Here is a 14,781-nt window from a genome sequence, read left to right as displayed (position 1 = left end):
AGGGAAAATACCCATTAAACGAGAAAGCAGACTATGGACAGCTCTCAAAACCTTGGTGTTTCCGCATGTCATGCAAGCTGCTACCCCTCGCTGCAGGGGTTTGAAGCTACTGAGGACAGCTGGTGGCTGCAGCACAGTTAGCAGGAAACTTAGGACCTCTAACCCAGTGCAAATGTTGGCAAAGTTAGCCTGATTGGGCTGTTCCTAAAAGAACATACAGAATGAAACACAATGAAAAAAAAAGCATTAGGGCAGGTATGTTAGTTAGTAGCAAACCTATCCAAAAACTACAACATGACTCAGGCTTTCAAGTTAGAAAATTTCAGTTTTCTTATAGCAGCTACCTATACTAAAGCTACAAATTATGTGACGTTATAAATATTTACTTGTATAGTGTTACTTACTGAGAAACTTATCACTGTAGCCTCATAGCTACACCTCAAAGTCCTACCAATTTGTCCAGAAAACACTTTGGTTAATTCATTACCTACAGTTAGTCATTTCCAAATGTACATGCATCCTAAATCACAATGGCATCTGCTCCTGATCATTAGCGCTCTGACCACCTCCACCCGCAAAAGCCTCTGTCTAGCCAGATGATGCCAGCAAAGCACTGGATGCGTTTAGCTTTTCTTGGCTCAACAAGACAATCAACCATTTCAATGCTGTGGAATTATCTTCTATTTAGGCAGTGAGTGCAGAAGAGGGCAAAGCAAAAATCTATAGATTATTATTTTCCTTCACCATAATCATGCAATTCTTACACAGCAAGCACTCTGAATTTTTCCAGTAAGAAACTGCATATTATACATTCATCTGTAGGACCATATATTTCTCACATAATGAGCAAGAATGCATACAACTTGCACTCAATTTTGTAACACACTTTTTTCTTTACAACACTGTCCAAACTCATTTTTTTGCTGCATCTCAATACAGCATGCAAAATTCTCAGGACATTTTTAATGTCTAATTATTGATGAGTCAGTCCTGGATCACTGCTAATTTCCTTGGAATGAGATTATCCAGATTTTAGTGTACCCAAAATCTGTTTTCTTCCCCCCAGATTTCAACATTATAGGGGTTGCGAAGCAGCAGAGAAAAATGGCCCTCTCTCTGGACTAGGCAGAAACTAGTGAGGATATTGAGCTACCTACCTGCTTTTAAGGCAGGTGGTGAAGAGAATGCCATAATTTTCTGATGGGCCTAAGAATAGGGCTTATTAGCAATTTGAGAACTTTCAACTGAGAAAAGGAACACTTTAAATTAAAAAATCCTAGCAAATAAAAATTCTGCAAGCCCACTCATTAAACAAGATAATCATCATCACCCTTTTAATAAATTAGGCTGTATGATTTGGTCTACTAGAAAGGAGGAGATAAAACATTACCCACATACTATACTTTACTGTAGCACCGTGATGCCAGTCATGACCTAGGGCCTTAGCAGACTAGACGTTTTGTGGTTTACAGTATTCTACCCTAGGCACCTTACAGGTCTAAGGGATAAGTACCAAATGAATCTACCCTCTCGGGGTAGGGGGTTTGCCATCTTAACTTACAGCCCAATCAGCCAATTGTATACTAGAAACAAGATAACAATGAGAAAGTAGAAAAATTTGCAAAGGATAGCAAATTAGAAAATTCCTTCTCTAGAGCTTAAAGGAGTTGAAAAAGCAGTTAAAAGACTAGACACCTTGAATGGTTTGATCCTCTAAGAACTGTTCAAGAAAGCGACTTTATTGTCACCACCATTGTTCCTCTAAATTCTTATATTTATCTGAAACGTAGGTGCTTAGCCCTCAGGAGCAGTTCCCTGAATATTACGTGCTGGCTCCTTCCTTGCCTCCTATAGAGAAGTCCCCAATACAAGTCTCTCTTTCTTATGTTTCTTTTAGATAGATCAGGGAACCTCTTGTTTCTGCTCAGCCTTTGACTTCTGGCAAATCCTGTAGTCAGTAAATATATTGGCACTGGAATTACTAAAATCAACTAAAGGGGGTGGGAAATAATCCTTACACAGGGCTGAGCATGTTACGGTGTTTCTTTTGTACGATGCAAGTGACTTGCGTGTTGAATTATTGCTAAGCAATTCTGCCTGTTTCATGCTGTGTGGAAAATAAAACTGAATGCTGAATTAAATGGGAATTCCCACTAGTTAAGTTGTACAGTTATTTGAAGAAAACAAGTACAAATTCACTTAAGTGCCAGCTGTTTTTTAAACCAGGGGTCAGCAATGCCTTTGCCAAGAACACCCGCAACCTTGACTCATAAGATGTTGGTGTGCCAGGGGCAGACGGCAGGGGAACTGCAATGGCCCCGATCTTTGTTGTGGCAGCACAGCTTCAGCCCCTTCCCTGCTGTCCACCTCAAGGCACGCATGGCAAGCAAAATGCCTTCACATGCCATGCTCTGTAACCTAGTTTGTGGTATGCCAATAACACATTACATGTCATTATGCCATACATTACATTACACACTTCACTTAAGTACACAATGCTAGTGTTCAAGCTTTAAAATTATAATCATATACGCAGTGAGAACATTAACAACCACTCAAACTAAATAATCTCAACTTACACAAGCCTCTGCAAAACAAAATACAGAAAAAACCAGGTCATCCAACAAGTAAATTACAACCCACATTAAATTAAGTACAGAGCTGAAACACACTATTTCATTCCCATTCATTAAGACACTGAAGTGTCAAACTGCACATGTGTACACAGGTCCCTGGCAGATATTACCTTTACCGTGCAACTGTCATCTTAATTGCACGCTAAACTGTAGCTTACCACATGTTCAGGGAAGTTATGATGGGATAAAATAACAGACCAGCCATAAAGACATTCCACATTTAATGCAGAGTATCTTTGAATGAGGCTGATTTGCATTCAAATTGAACCATGGCACTTGTCCTGGACCCCGGGTTGCAAATACCAACTATCAGCTGATCATCAGCAGCAGGAAGCCTCAAGGTCTGGGACACGGCTGGCCCATGTCAAATACCAGGGATCAAGCAGGGCGGGAACCCTTTGTCATGAAGACAGCCCTGGGTCCTGGTCAATTTAAGACCTGGGGCAGTCCCCTGTCCTGCAGTACGGGGCTTTACATGTCCCTGTCTCCCTGTGAAAAGGGAAAGCGTCAACTCCACATGCACACTAAAAGTTCCATGCTACAGCCAATGCCACAATGCAGCCAGCTAGGGATCAGGCAGCTCCCAACCTCAGTGGCATGACTGGGATCTGAAGAATTTGATGCCCAATCCCAGAAACTGTGCATCCTGCCATGCACATGTAGCATGGCAGAAAGCAGAATTTTGGGGATCAGAAATAATTCCTTAAGTCTCAATCATATGATCATATAACCACCTGCCGGTAGCCACACAAATTTTACAGGCACGTATGTGAGTTGTTTATTACACACAAACTACGCACAAAAACAAAAACAAGTCTAGGAAAAGATTAAGGTTTCAAAAACCAAATCCCACATGTAAGGCTGTCTTGGTTGGCTAGCTCTGATGTCAGGGCTCTGCAGACTTCTCCACTAACAGAAGGCTTAGCTCCAGGAATACTTTCCTTGGCTGGCATGCCATCTAGGTAGCTTGGAGTTTTTCAACAATTTCTTTCCTAAAACAAATCCCTCATTTCCAATCCTTTGTTCTGATTGTAGCATCTGCTGCAGCTAACTTGGTTCTCTTTACAGGTCTAGTTCAAATTTAGATCTACAACAATTCTCTATTATTTAAGCTAACAAAGTAAATGATGGAAGTAGTATATTAGTCATCCTCCACATGGGTTAGTCACTAGCAAAAGGGGAGGCCTATATTTTATTAGCTGGCTTTCACAGCCATTTGTTCATAACAAAGGAAATGAGAAAATTAAAATGGACTATATTCCTGTCCACTTTATGAGACGTACTCCAAACTAAAAGTTGCTTCTGTTCCTGGCTTCTATAAACACATGCAGGTGTGTCTCCTCCCTGCCCCTCTTCAATTCCTTTCCTAGCTTCCCTCCAACTCCCCGCTCTCCCCCTCTTCAGGTTCTTCATCTGTCTTCTTCCCAGTCCTATTTACCAGGCCTCACTGGCTTGGCTTTCACTCGCAGTCAGGCAACTACTGTTCTTTTTACCTGTTGCCTGGACGTCAGCAGAATAAATAAGAACAACAAAGGAGCACAATCTCTCCACTCAGTTCTGGGTCACATCAGCCCCAGAAGCCAAGAGAAGCACATGCAGAAAGTCACGCTCAGCTCCTGCTATGGAATCTTCAGAGAATTTAGCCAAATGAACAGATCTTGGCAGAGTACAAACAGACTTTCAGAGTCTGGTTTCCCTAATTTATTTCTGGCAATTTCACATGCAATATTTGCATTATATACTGCAACAATGAGTGTCTCTGAGAACAAGTTACAATTACACTAGTACTGAATACTAGCAACATTATAAACATTCAACATAAAAAATATTTGGTACTAATAGTAATTAATATTTAGATAATGACTAACGTGCACTTACTATCTCAACTGCTGACGTGAGAATTTGGGTAAAAGTCAAATGCAAAGACAAGAATAATTAATCAAAAACTGTAAATTAAATTCCATTAGTTCTGGATTTTCCAAGTAATGAGTAAACTGAAGAGATGATTAAAATGGACTCACGCTTTATTTCAAATTCTCTATAGCTACATTATGTCACTACAGAAACATGTAATTTAGAACTACAATTTGCATACTGTAAGTAAAATGAATGAATACTTGTGATACAAGCTAATTAAGAGAAGGTAAAATGCTGAAGACACCTTCAATGCTTTATTACAAGGGAAGAATTCAATTATCTCATTTTACTGAACCTTAAAGCTATACAAAGCTAGAATGTAACATACCACAGTCATTAACAGCTTATCAAACCACTGCAGTTTGAGTTCTGATTTTGGCCACATGTCTGGTCGCAACGCTGTCTTCAGGAGGTTAACACAACGTCGAGAGAGCAGCTCTCCAGCAGATCCAGCAGTGTTTGAGTTGTCATTTACCTAGCAAATGATCAAAATCCAAGAATCATATCTATTTGTACCTGGGTTATTAATTTATTAAACATCATATGTAATTATATCATTCCTCATTTCTGGAAAGGCTCAACTGAAGTAATTGCATCACCACAGTTGCATGGTACTATATTTACATGAAAGCTGATTTTTAAGCTGTTAACCAATTACTGGAAGATTTATCAAAGGGATAACAGGTTAAAAATATTTTAAATATAAACTAACGATAAAGCTCAACAAAAGATTTCACAGTAAATAATGTGAATAATTCAATCTTTTCAGTTTGCACATTGTCTATGCATAGTTTATTGTTCTTTAGCCTATTCAAATGTAAAATGATTCCGTTAGTAAAATTTACAAAAGCATTTTAAAGTATTTTATGAATCTAAAAGGTGGAAATGGACATCAAGCTTCACATTCTTTGTGCCACCATTAAAGTCTTTTGCAGAGGCACAAAGTGAATGCAAATAGAGGTCTATAACTTTTGTCGCACCACAACGTGGTTGCGACAAAAGATAGTAACAATTCATTCTGCTTTATTGTGGTGAACATCCATTTGCTTCATGGCAGCAGAACACAAGCAGCCCAGAGTTGCCTGCACTCTCCAGCCTGCTCAGGTTTCCCCGCTGACCAAGGCATGCCTTGATATCCTAGGGCTGCATCTCATCAAATGGGAAAAGCCAGATAGGTGCTCCCAGGGCTCAATATTGCCCAGGAATTCCCAGGGTGCACAGGACCAGGCCCCTAAAGCACCAAGAAAATACATAACCCATTGTCCCACAAAATCAATGGGTAGGGCAACAGGCAACATGTATTTCACCCAATGAAGTGGACCAACTGTGCCAGGACACATCCTCACACAGGTGATCTGATTCATATGGTAACACCTATTTCTACTCCAAATTCCAGTCAGAACTGACTTATGCACTTAGGATTCTTAGTTGCCACAAAACTCAGTTAAGTGCCAAAGTCATGTTGGCGGGGTGAGGGGGCAACTGTTTTTTTGAAAATGGTGCTTTGCATATAACTGAGAAATAATCCTTACGCTAAAAGTTGTATGGGAGAAATTCATTGCTATTATTGTCGCTCAAAGGGGTTTTGAAGCTAGTTTAAACACAATATGCTTTGGTTCCCCGACTGGAGGAGGTCAGCTTTAATTAGGTATACCTGTTTTGTGAACCTAAATTATGCTCTCTATATACTCTTCAATACTTGCTTAAAATGTTCTTGTTGGCAAATCTAGTAGCTAAAGCATGTAAACATAGTACTAAGAAAAGTAAATACACTTAAAAATCCAAAGAAAAAATTATTATAAAATACTTTCAAAATGTATCCCAGCTCTTGTCAACGCATCTAATTTCTAAACATTTACATTAAAATAAATGCATGTACTTCAAATGAGAGCTTTTGTCACTTGTGCTTTTCCTTTTCAAGACTATTTCAGACTGTTAATGAAGGGGCTGGAACAGATGATGAAATAACAAACATTGGATAATATGCAGAAAAACAGTTTCAAAAGTATAACTGAAGATATTTGCCTCTAAACTAGATTTTAATAGTTGATGTTAATCAAATAACATATAATCTTGAAGAGTAGTCAATACTCCTCAAATTAACGTTCAAATTCTCAAAGCTTGCAAGAGACTCTTTGAACCCATCACCAGGCAAAGAATTATTTGCAGAAATTAGCTAAGAAATCACCACAAATAAGGAATAAATATGAAAGAACAATGATCTGGTGGATTACTCAAACAGATGCAAGTGTCATGGATTAGAAATGAAAAATAAGAACTAAATGGAGGGCTGTGAGAAGCTTCAGTCCGATTTGATTCAGAGAAGATTCGGCCTGATTTGGTGGCCGAATCTCCAAATCCGAATCGATTCAGAGAGATTAAGGGGTCCTCTGATTCAATTCGGAACCCTCTAATTAATTTGGAGAGATTTGGATAGATTTGGCAATTCAGACATAGATACAGCTTTAAATGTTTTTTCTACATAGCACTCGGCAGCAAACCCAGAAGTGGACCAAAAGCACTTCCAATCCACTTCCTGATCTGCCAGGTAGTACACAGGGCAGGTTTCCCCCAAGGCCGATCACCAAACCACGAGGGGTGGGGGGGGCCCACTTCCAGGTTTGCTGCCAAGCATGCTGGAGAGCACCCCCCATGCTTCTGTGGGACGGTCCACGATCCCTAGCACCACAGCAATCACAAGCCATGCCTGCTACCTCAAGGTACGCAGAAAAAAAAACTTTTAAAGCTGTGCCTGTGACAGAATCGCTTATTCACCGAATCAGCATCAAATCTTTAGATTCGGATTCGGCCAAATCGAATCAGGGACAGTGATCCAAATAAACAGGTCGAGTCACTGTCCCTGATTCAGGCTGAATCTGAATCAAATAGAGCCCGCTTCTCAGAGCCCTAACTAAAAGCTGTTGTTACTGAAACACGTTTTTAATATACCTCAGAAATAAAGTCACTTTCTGAAGAGATCTTTAGAACTGAATTTGTTTGCCAACTACAAAGATGTCTCTGAGTACAGTTACAAAGATGAGACAGTCATTTAACAAAACCAAAAAAAGACACTACAAGTTTGCACAATGTTGTTTTCACCAAGAGACTTATCCAATGCCTGTTTAACAAAATGGGAGCTTTTAAATAAAAATTCAAGGAAGCCCCAGCAAAGGTTCCAGACTAACATTTAAAAAAAAGTGGCCAATGATTTTTGGATGCCCCGAGGCACTTCTAGCCCAATTTCCAGAAATGTTAATAATTAGTATAAGAATGTAATGCAACATTCTTATTAATTTCAAAATTTGTAATATTGTTAACATATATGTTTATACTAGAGGGAAAACACTACTATGAAAAACATTTCCTGTACTGTTTGCAATGATGCACTGATACATGCATTTTAGACCTACGGAGTACCTGGCAAGCAATTCTAATCAAGAAGTTGACCACTGTATCTGTATGCTGCTTGTCAATTGGCTTGGAAAGAAGTGCATCGGCTCCTGGCAGGGACTGACTACGTCCAAATACCTGTATAAACAAGTTTATAAAAAAAAAAAGAAAATAAGGAGACAACAGTATACAAAAATCAAATTTAAAGAGCTGTCTGCAATTCAAACATGAATAGATATTAGGTTAATAGAGGTCTATAAAATTATGCAGCAAAGTAAAAACAGATATTGCTTAACAACTGTAAGGCCCCAGACAAAAGGTTATAAAATGAAAAAGAAACTCTATATTTCTTACCGCACTTATTGCCCCAGTAGCGGTCCTGAACCTCTTCACTTCCTGGCTAGAATCAACAGACAGCCCTCTCTTAACAGCAGAGGAGGCAGAACTTGCTCCTTCTCCAGCTCCGCTTGAATCCATATCTGAGTCTGGCTGAAATATCAGTAACATTCACATTAAAAAATATATATATATTTGTGAATATGGCGAGAGGTCTATATGTTCACAAAAAAGGTTAGCCCTCCTACCTGCTGATCTTTAATTCTCTGCAATTCCCACTTGATAACAACTTCAGCAAGGTCCACAGCCAATTTTCTTTGTTCAATGGTAACGCTGGGAGTAAAGCCCAACCTCTGCATGGCACTAACCATATGCTGTACCAAATGATGTCTCACCGGGTAATAAACCTATGGAAATGGTTTCAAAATTATGTTATACATAAACTAGCTATAAACCTTGCAAGGAAGAAGCTATGATGATAAAAATAGCTGCCAAATCTGTATGATGCTCAGCATTTTGTAACCGAGAAAAGAAACTGGTACTTGAAAAGAATTTTTGACCAAGATTTTCATACCAAGTAGTGAGTTTGGCTACAGAGACTTTAAAAGGATCTGATTTCCAGAGGTCAAGTGTTCAAGTTCTTGGAGGTGGGGGAAGAACACAGGGAGAGCACAGACCAACTGCAGATGCTTCCTCAGCCTGACAAAGGATATTTATACCCAAAAGCTTGAAAAGAAGAATTTTCAACTATTTGAGTTGGTCTAATAAAAGATATCAGATTTACCCAAAGAACCCTGTCCATGTAGGCATTCTGTTATTTTTAAAGAGGTAAATTGCCAAGTTAAAGTGAAAATAAGGGAGGTGCTGAAATTCAGCACAAAAATACATGTTTGTAAAAAACTTCCCAAGTGTGAAGTTCTTAGGGCATTTCCTAGTTGGCTCAATATATAATATCATCATGTCAGAATATAAATCAGTCCTATAGGTTACATGGTATCAAATAAGCAAAACCATTCTCAAAGGGTTTCACTGGAAGAAAAGGGAAGTATTTATTTGACTTACATCCCACCCTATCCAAAAGGCTCAGAGCAGCTCTAGTAGTGGAGAATTTTTAAAAGCTACAATAATGCTTATTGAAAGAGTCCTCAATTCTTATTATGATCATGCAGTACACTGTGGTCTACAGATTATTATCTTAGCTCTACTATTCCATTTTTAGCCTATTATTTGAGAAACTAACAAAGTGATAAATTTATAGAGTTTTACATTTTTGCAACCATCAATTACAGTAGCAGCTTAAGGAAATTATAGCAGAGAAAGACAGTATTTTAACCAAGTCCTAGTAAACAGAATGACGAAGCATGTTCTTTCAGTTTAAAACGTTCACCGAACACCTCTCAAAGGCTAATTCAAGCATTTCAATTTTGAGAAATAACAATTCACTGACCCTGACCCATAGGCAATCCAGGCTAACAGGACTATCTATCAAGTGTTCCACATTGGAACAAAATCACTCCAAACTTCATTCTCAGTGCTTGCATTCAACTGTTTTACTAACTCTTCAGTTGGCTTCCCATTTACACATTTTCTATCCTGTACAAGCTAGTTCTTAAAGTTTATTTGGCCAACCTTTTGCTCAAGTTACAAATGCCTGAAATGCCAATTTGATCTTTAGGGGGAGATTTTTTTTCTTAAACTGGAAAGTATTTGCCAAGGAGGCTTTGACTAATAAAGAAGGCAATTCCAGAAGATGCCTGAGCAGAAAGCAGGACAAAGCAATGTAAATAAACAACAAGATAGCATAGTGGCATTTCAAACTTGTACAGGTAATATTTCTGTACTTGTTCCAGCTTTAAATAGCTGTAAGTTCATACACATACATAGAATTCAGATGCCTTTAGAAAGTGATTCTCGCCTATATAAATTTGGATCTCACTCGTTTTTATTCACTCTTGTAAACTCTTATGAGTTAAGCTCAATTCTTCAGCTGGTAAGTGTATACGTACCTTAAAATGCTGCACTATTAAATGCAAAATATGGACTAACTGTGGAACTGTATGACCCTCTTCTACAATGATTTTTCGTGTCCAGTGAGTCAGCATCTGATGTCCATCTTCCATCCGGGCAGGCACTGCTGGAGTTAGAATAGCCATTGCCTGTCTGACAATAGCTCGAGCCTCCATTGCATGAGCTTTTAAGAGACTATGAAAAACCTTAAAGGAAAACAAATCTTTTTAGAAAACTGAACAAATTTGCCAAAAATAAAGCAATTAAAAGAAATAAACTACATTTTAACAAAAAGTCCAGTGTAAACAACACAGTACTTTTTAAGACTTAACTTGGACAGGTATTTATATAGCAATTAGTTTCACTTGTAGGGATTAGAACAATCTCTTCTCTCCCTGCTGCTCTTCTATCTTAATGACCAATGCTAAATTTTACTATATTCTCTCTCCTAAGAGTCCCTTGACCTTTATCCCTGCCTGTCTCAAACTCTGTTCCTTGAAATAAAGTTGCTAACTCTTCACTTTAGGAAACCTTTCCATTTAATCTGGTGGTTTTTTAGTGCCCAATCTCTATTTCCACATCGCTATGCTGTTTGACTGTGCCATCTACAAGCACAAATCTTGAATTGCCTTCAACTGGCTCCATGACACCACTCAATTAACTTCTGCCCCTGAAAGTTACTCCTCTAAAACTAAGATGTTTTTATTCTCTGATCTGTATTGCCTCTAGCACCAGGAACGCTTCTGCAAAAGGCTCTCACTTCCTAGGGCCAGCAGGTGACTGTCCTACCTCACAAACTCCTCTCAACACAGTCTACTGTGGGTCCCTCTCTTTGTATAAACACCACCCAGGTGGTGTTGGTTTTAGGATCATAGGGAAGTAGGACTGGAAGGGACCCACAAGGTCATTTAGTCCACCCCCTGCTCAAGGCAGGATCTTACCCGACTACTCCTTTGGCACTTATGCCCTGACTGAGTTTTTCTGTATTTGGGGTTTTAGTTATTACTTCTGTACAGTTCTACCCTCCATTACAGATGCAGGATTATAAAATAAAGGACCAAAAAGCACACACACACACGATAAGTAGTTATCGGCATAACTTTAATTTTTTTAAATGCAAATATGTAGAAAATACCTGCAGCACTATCTTCTTATGTATTGCAAATTTTGCTATGATGTGTGCCAAGAGCAAATGCCCACTGTATTTGCACGCTGGGTCCACACATGCCTTAGACAGAAGACAGGGCCAGGCAAAGGTCATCAGGCGCCGTAGCTTGCTGTTGCGGTTCTTATTATTGTCATGAATGTGATGTGGGGCGTGTTCAACAAGAAGTGTAGCAAATTGCAGGAGATAAATTCTGAGCGAGTCCAGCATGTCTGCCTGCTTTTCTGGGTCAAGTACCTAATCCCAGGAACATGAAGGTGGGGAAAGAGGAGGAAGAAAAAAAAAAAAAAAAAAAAAAAACAGTGAAATATTGCCATAAGTCCTACATGTATTAGCTGTAAAAACCATGCACAGGTCAAAGCCCATGAGAAAACACGTTCCTGACATTAGTTTATTTCTGCACAATCCAGATAAATTTTAGTAATTTGTCACCACCTATTAGCCCATTTTGCTAAAAAGTGCTCATGTCCATGTAACACCTATCCAGCTTTTAATCTCTTGGGCAAATTACCTTCACTTACACAGCACATGTCTATTTATAGTTATGTTTCCTAGACTGGACAGCACCAACAATCGGGTCAGACTTTCATACAAGCTCACCTCCCACAAAGGAAGTTAATGACATAAGTCATTTAAAAAATGGGAGAGGAAACTGACCACTTCTGAAGATCCAGCCCTAAAATGCTCACCTTCATCAATCCCCATTTTATATTTGCTGACTACTACTAAGCACATGCAAGTCCCATGATTGAATTTCAATGTCTCTGTAAAACCTCTGCTCAAAGTAGGTGATGGAGCAGATTACAATAATGAATCTTATTTCTGAAGTTACATGTTCAGATCCCACTAACATCGCCCGTAAATTAAGTTTTGCTAGACTCATTCAAGCTCCTGCTGCATTTCCCTCTGGGACCATTATGCAATTCAAAATAATTGATCATTTATACTTGTACAAGGCCCTAGATTGAAATAGCAATGATAATTCAAATAAGGATAGACATGCTATTGGTCACATGGGGTACAATACATCAATTTTTACTTTCAAATGCTTTACTGCAAACAAGGCATGATACCTTTGTTATAAAAACACTGGTGATACTTTCTGGATTGTCTCCTTCTGGGTTGGGTGGTCCCAAAAGCTGTTCTCCTTCTGCCTTTTCAAAACTGTACAAGAAAGCAGGATTCAGGATATGCTGCAGCACCTATAATGCAGGAGGCTAAATTAATAATGTTAAAATCTGAGTTTATTTCCAACTAGTGACAAGCAATATAGTGCAGTTACAGACTCTCAAAGTTCTCCAGTTCTTATAGTTACAGAGGCTGCAGATAAAAGATTTAAGGCAGATGTATGTGAATTTATTCCCTGCACCCCACCCCCAAAAGACAAGAAAGTCTGTCACCTAAAGAAGAGAGACTAAGAAATATTCAGTGTTGAAAGCAAGATGAATTGCTGACTCTACCTATTATTACTCTTCCTTGTTTGGTATTTTCACATAAATGGCTCTACCAATTATTGAACTCATTGACATTTAAGTAAGCAAGTTTTTTTGCCCTGGTTCCCAGAAAGAAAATTAAACCTAAATACCAGACCACTTTAATTTAATGGCTTTACTTACCTTGGCTTTGAGCTCATCTCCAAAGTTTGGGTCACTGAAGTCTACAAACCGGAAAAAAAGAGCTCTTTTCTGAGCAATACTGTAGTTTTTGGGGATCTCGTCTTCCATGTACTCCTTTAAGAATGTCATATTGCAGAGAAAACGACCTGTAAAAGCCCGAAGCAGCTGGAAGAGCAATTCTATATCACCATAATTCCTTCTGTAAGAACAAACATAAATTAAAAGCTTTTTGTAAGAAACTTCTACCAGTTATTCTGTCAGACTGATGAAGGATTCACTTTTGGTTTAGATATTCAGTCAGAAGAACACTGTAGGTGGAACATGTGGTTTTAGTGCTGAAGGCAGCATTATAGTATTTTATATTCATACTTTACAACCTCATATGCCACAAAGCATTACCCTGTAGTTTTATTTTGAACATGAAGTAAAAGGTATTAACAAATGTGGAAACCATCAAATTGATCAATTAAGAATAAAATGTTAGTTCCACCTACTTGCAATAATTCAATAAGCAGTATGCCAGCAGTTTAGGTTCTTTCCAGTTTGTTGCAGCCATGTTCTCCTTACGATGTCTCTCTTGAAAAGCTTCGCTTACCCACACACGTTTTAGCTGATTCACTAAGGAGTGCTGATTTGCTAACCAACACTCGTCATTTTTAACTATAATACTTATGATCTGTCAAAACACAAACAAGACAAAACATACAAACAACAAATGTAAAGTAGATAGCAGCAATCCTGATGCAAAGGAAGACGCTTGGTTTGGACCAACCAAGATTCTACAGAACTCAAAGTCCATGGAAAAATTCTCACATGCATTAATTTTTCTTTTGTTTCCAGCTCCAGTAATATTTATTTTAAACATCCCTCTTCAGCTCTGGCAGTATCATGCTAATAAATCAAAAGCAGAAAAGTCAATTCATCCATCTAGACTTTAAAAAAAAAAATAATCCTCTTTTCCTGCCAGGTTATTGCCTGCATTTTACATGCCTTAAAAAAATAAAATAAAAGGCAGTTAATTTGACATTTTCTTCCTTGTCATTTCCTAAGATAATGCTAACAAATATGGACAGAAATGGTTTATATTTTTAAGCTTTACTTTTATTGGAGCTAAAAAACATTAAAGAACAAGTGAATGCATGCTTCTTTGCATGTATAACCAACATCCTTCAACACAGATTTGAACTATGCCAGAGTAGGCAATTATTTCAGCTGAAGGGGCCGCTTAATGAGTTTTGGTGAGCTCTCAAGGGCCATAACAGTGGCCCTGCATATTGATAGGTGCCTTGCCCTCTGGTCGCCACCTTGGGACTGGAAACTAGGGTGACCATCACAGAGGACAGTTCGGGTGTCCTCTGTTTTCTATTGATACAAAAACCAGGCACCTGTATGTGCTCTATTTTTCTCTTCAAGAGAAAAATAGAGGACATAATGGCACTGGGTTTCGTATTAATAGAAGACAGTAGCAGAAAAATAGAATGACCTCTATGATGGCCACCCTACTGGAAACCCTGTCCCTAACCCCTGACCTTTGCCACCAAAAGCTCCTTCCCTTGCCCTTGAAAGTACTCCTGGGGGGGAGAGGGGCTAAAAAAATGTAGCAGGCCCTCAGGGTACTCATGGCCTGCGCAGGTGCAGCTGCCCAGTAGCACACAGTTCCAGCCAGTTCCTGGAGCTGCATGTGGCGGCAAGAAGCAGAGACAAGTCAGCCGGC

At 38.9% G+C, this 14,781-nt stretch overlaps 1 protein-coding gene across 1 annotated transcript in view; it reads right to left on the bottom strand.

Annotated features, from left to right (window-relative positions):
* Positions 1-14,781, bottom strand: part of TRRAP (transformation/transcription domain associated protein) — a 140,906-nt gene that overhangs the window by 73,705 nt on the left and 52,420 nt on the right. The window contains 10 exon segments of the mRNA XM_025213106.1: positions 3-204; positions 4,882-5,028; positions 7,971-8,081; positions 8,298-8,432; positions 8,528-8,686; positions 10,286-10,492; positions 11,422-11,688; positions 12,525-12,653; positions 13,068-13,266; positions 13,562-13,743. Of these exon segments, the coding sequence (XP_025068891.1) occupies positions 3-204; positions 4,882-5,028; positions 7,971-8,081; positions 8,298-8,432; positions 8,528-8,686; positions 10,286-10,492; positions 11,422-11,688; positions 12,525-12,653; positions 13,068-13,266; positions 13,562-13,743 (1,738 nt within the window).

Source organism: Alligator sinensis, unplaced genomic scaffold, assembly GCF_000455745.1.
Source record: "Alligator sinensis unplaced genomic scaffold, ASM45574v1 scaffold990_1, whole genome shotgun sequence".
NCBI classification, from domain to species: Eukaryota; Metazoa; Chordata; order Crocodylia; family Alligatoridae; genus Alligator; species Alligator sinensis.
Note: the sequence above shows the minus strand (reverse complement) of the source record. Positions and strands in the feature narration are given on the sequence as shown.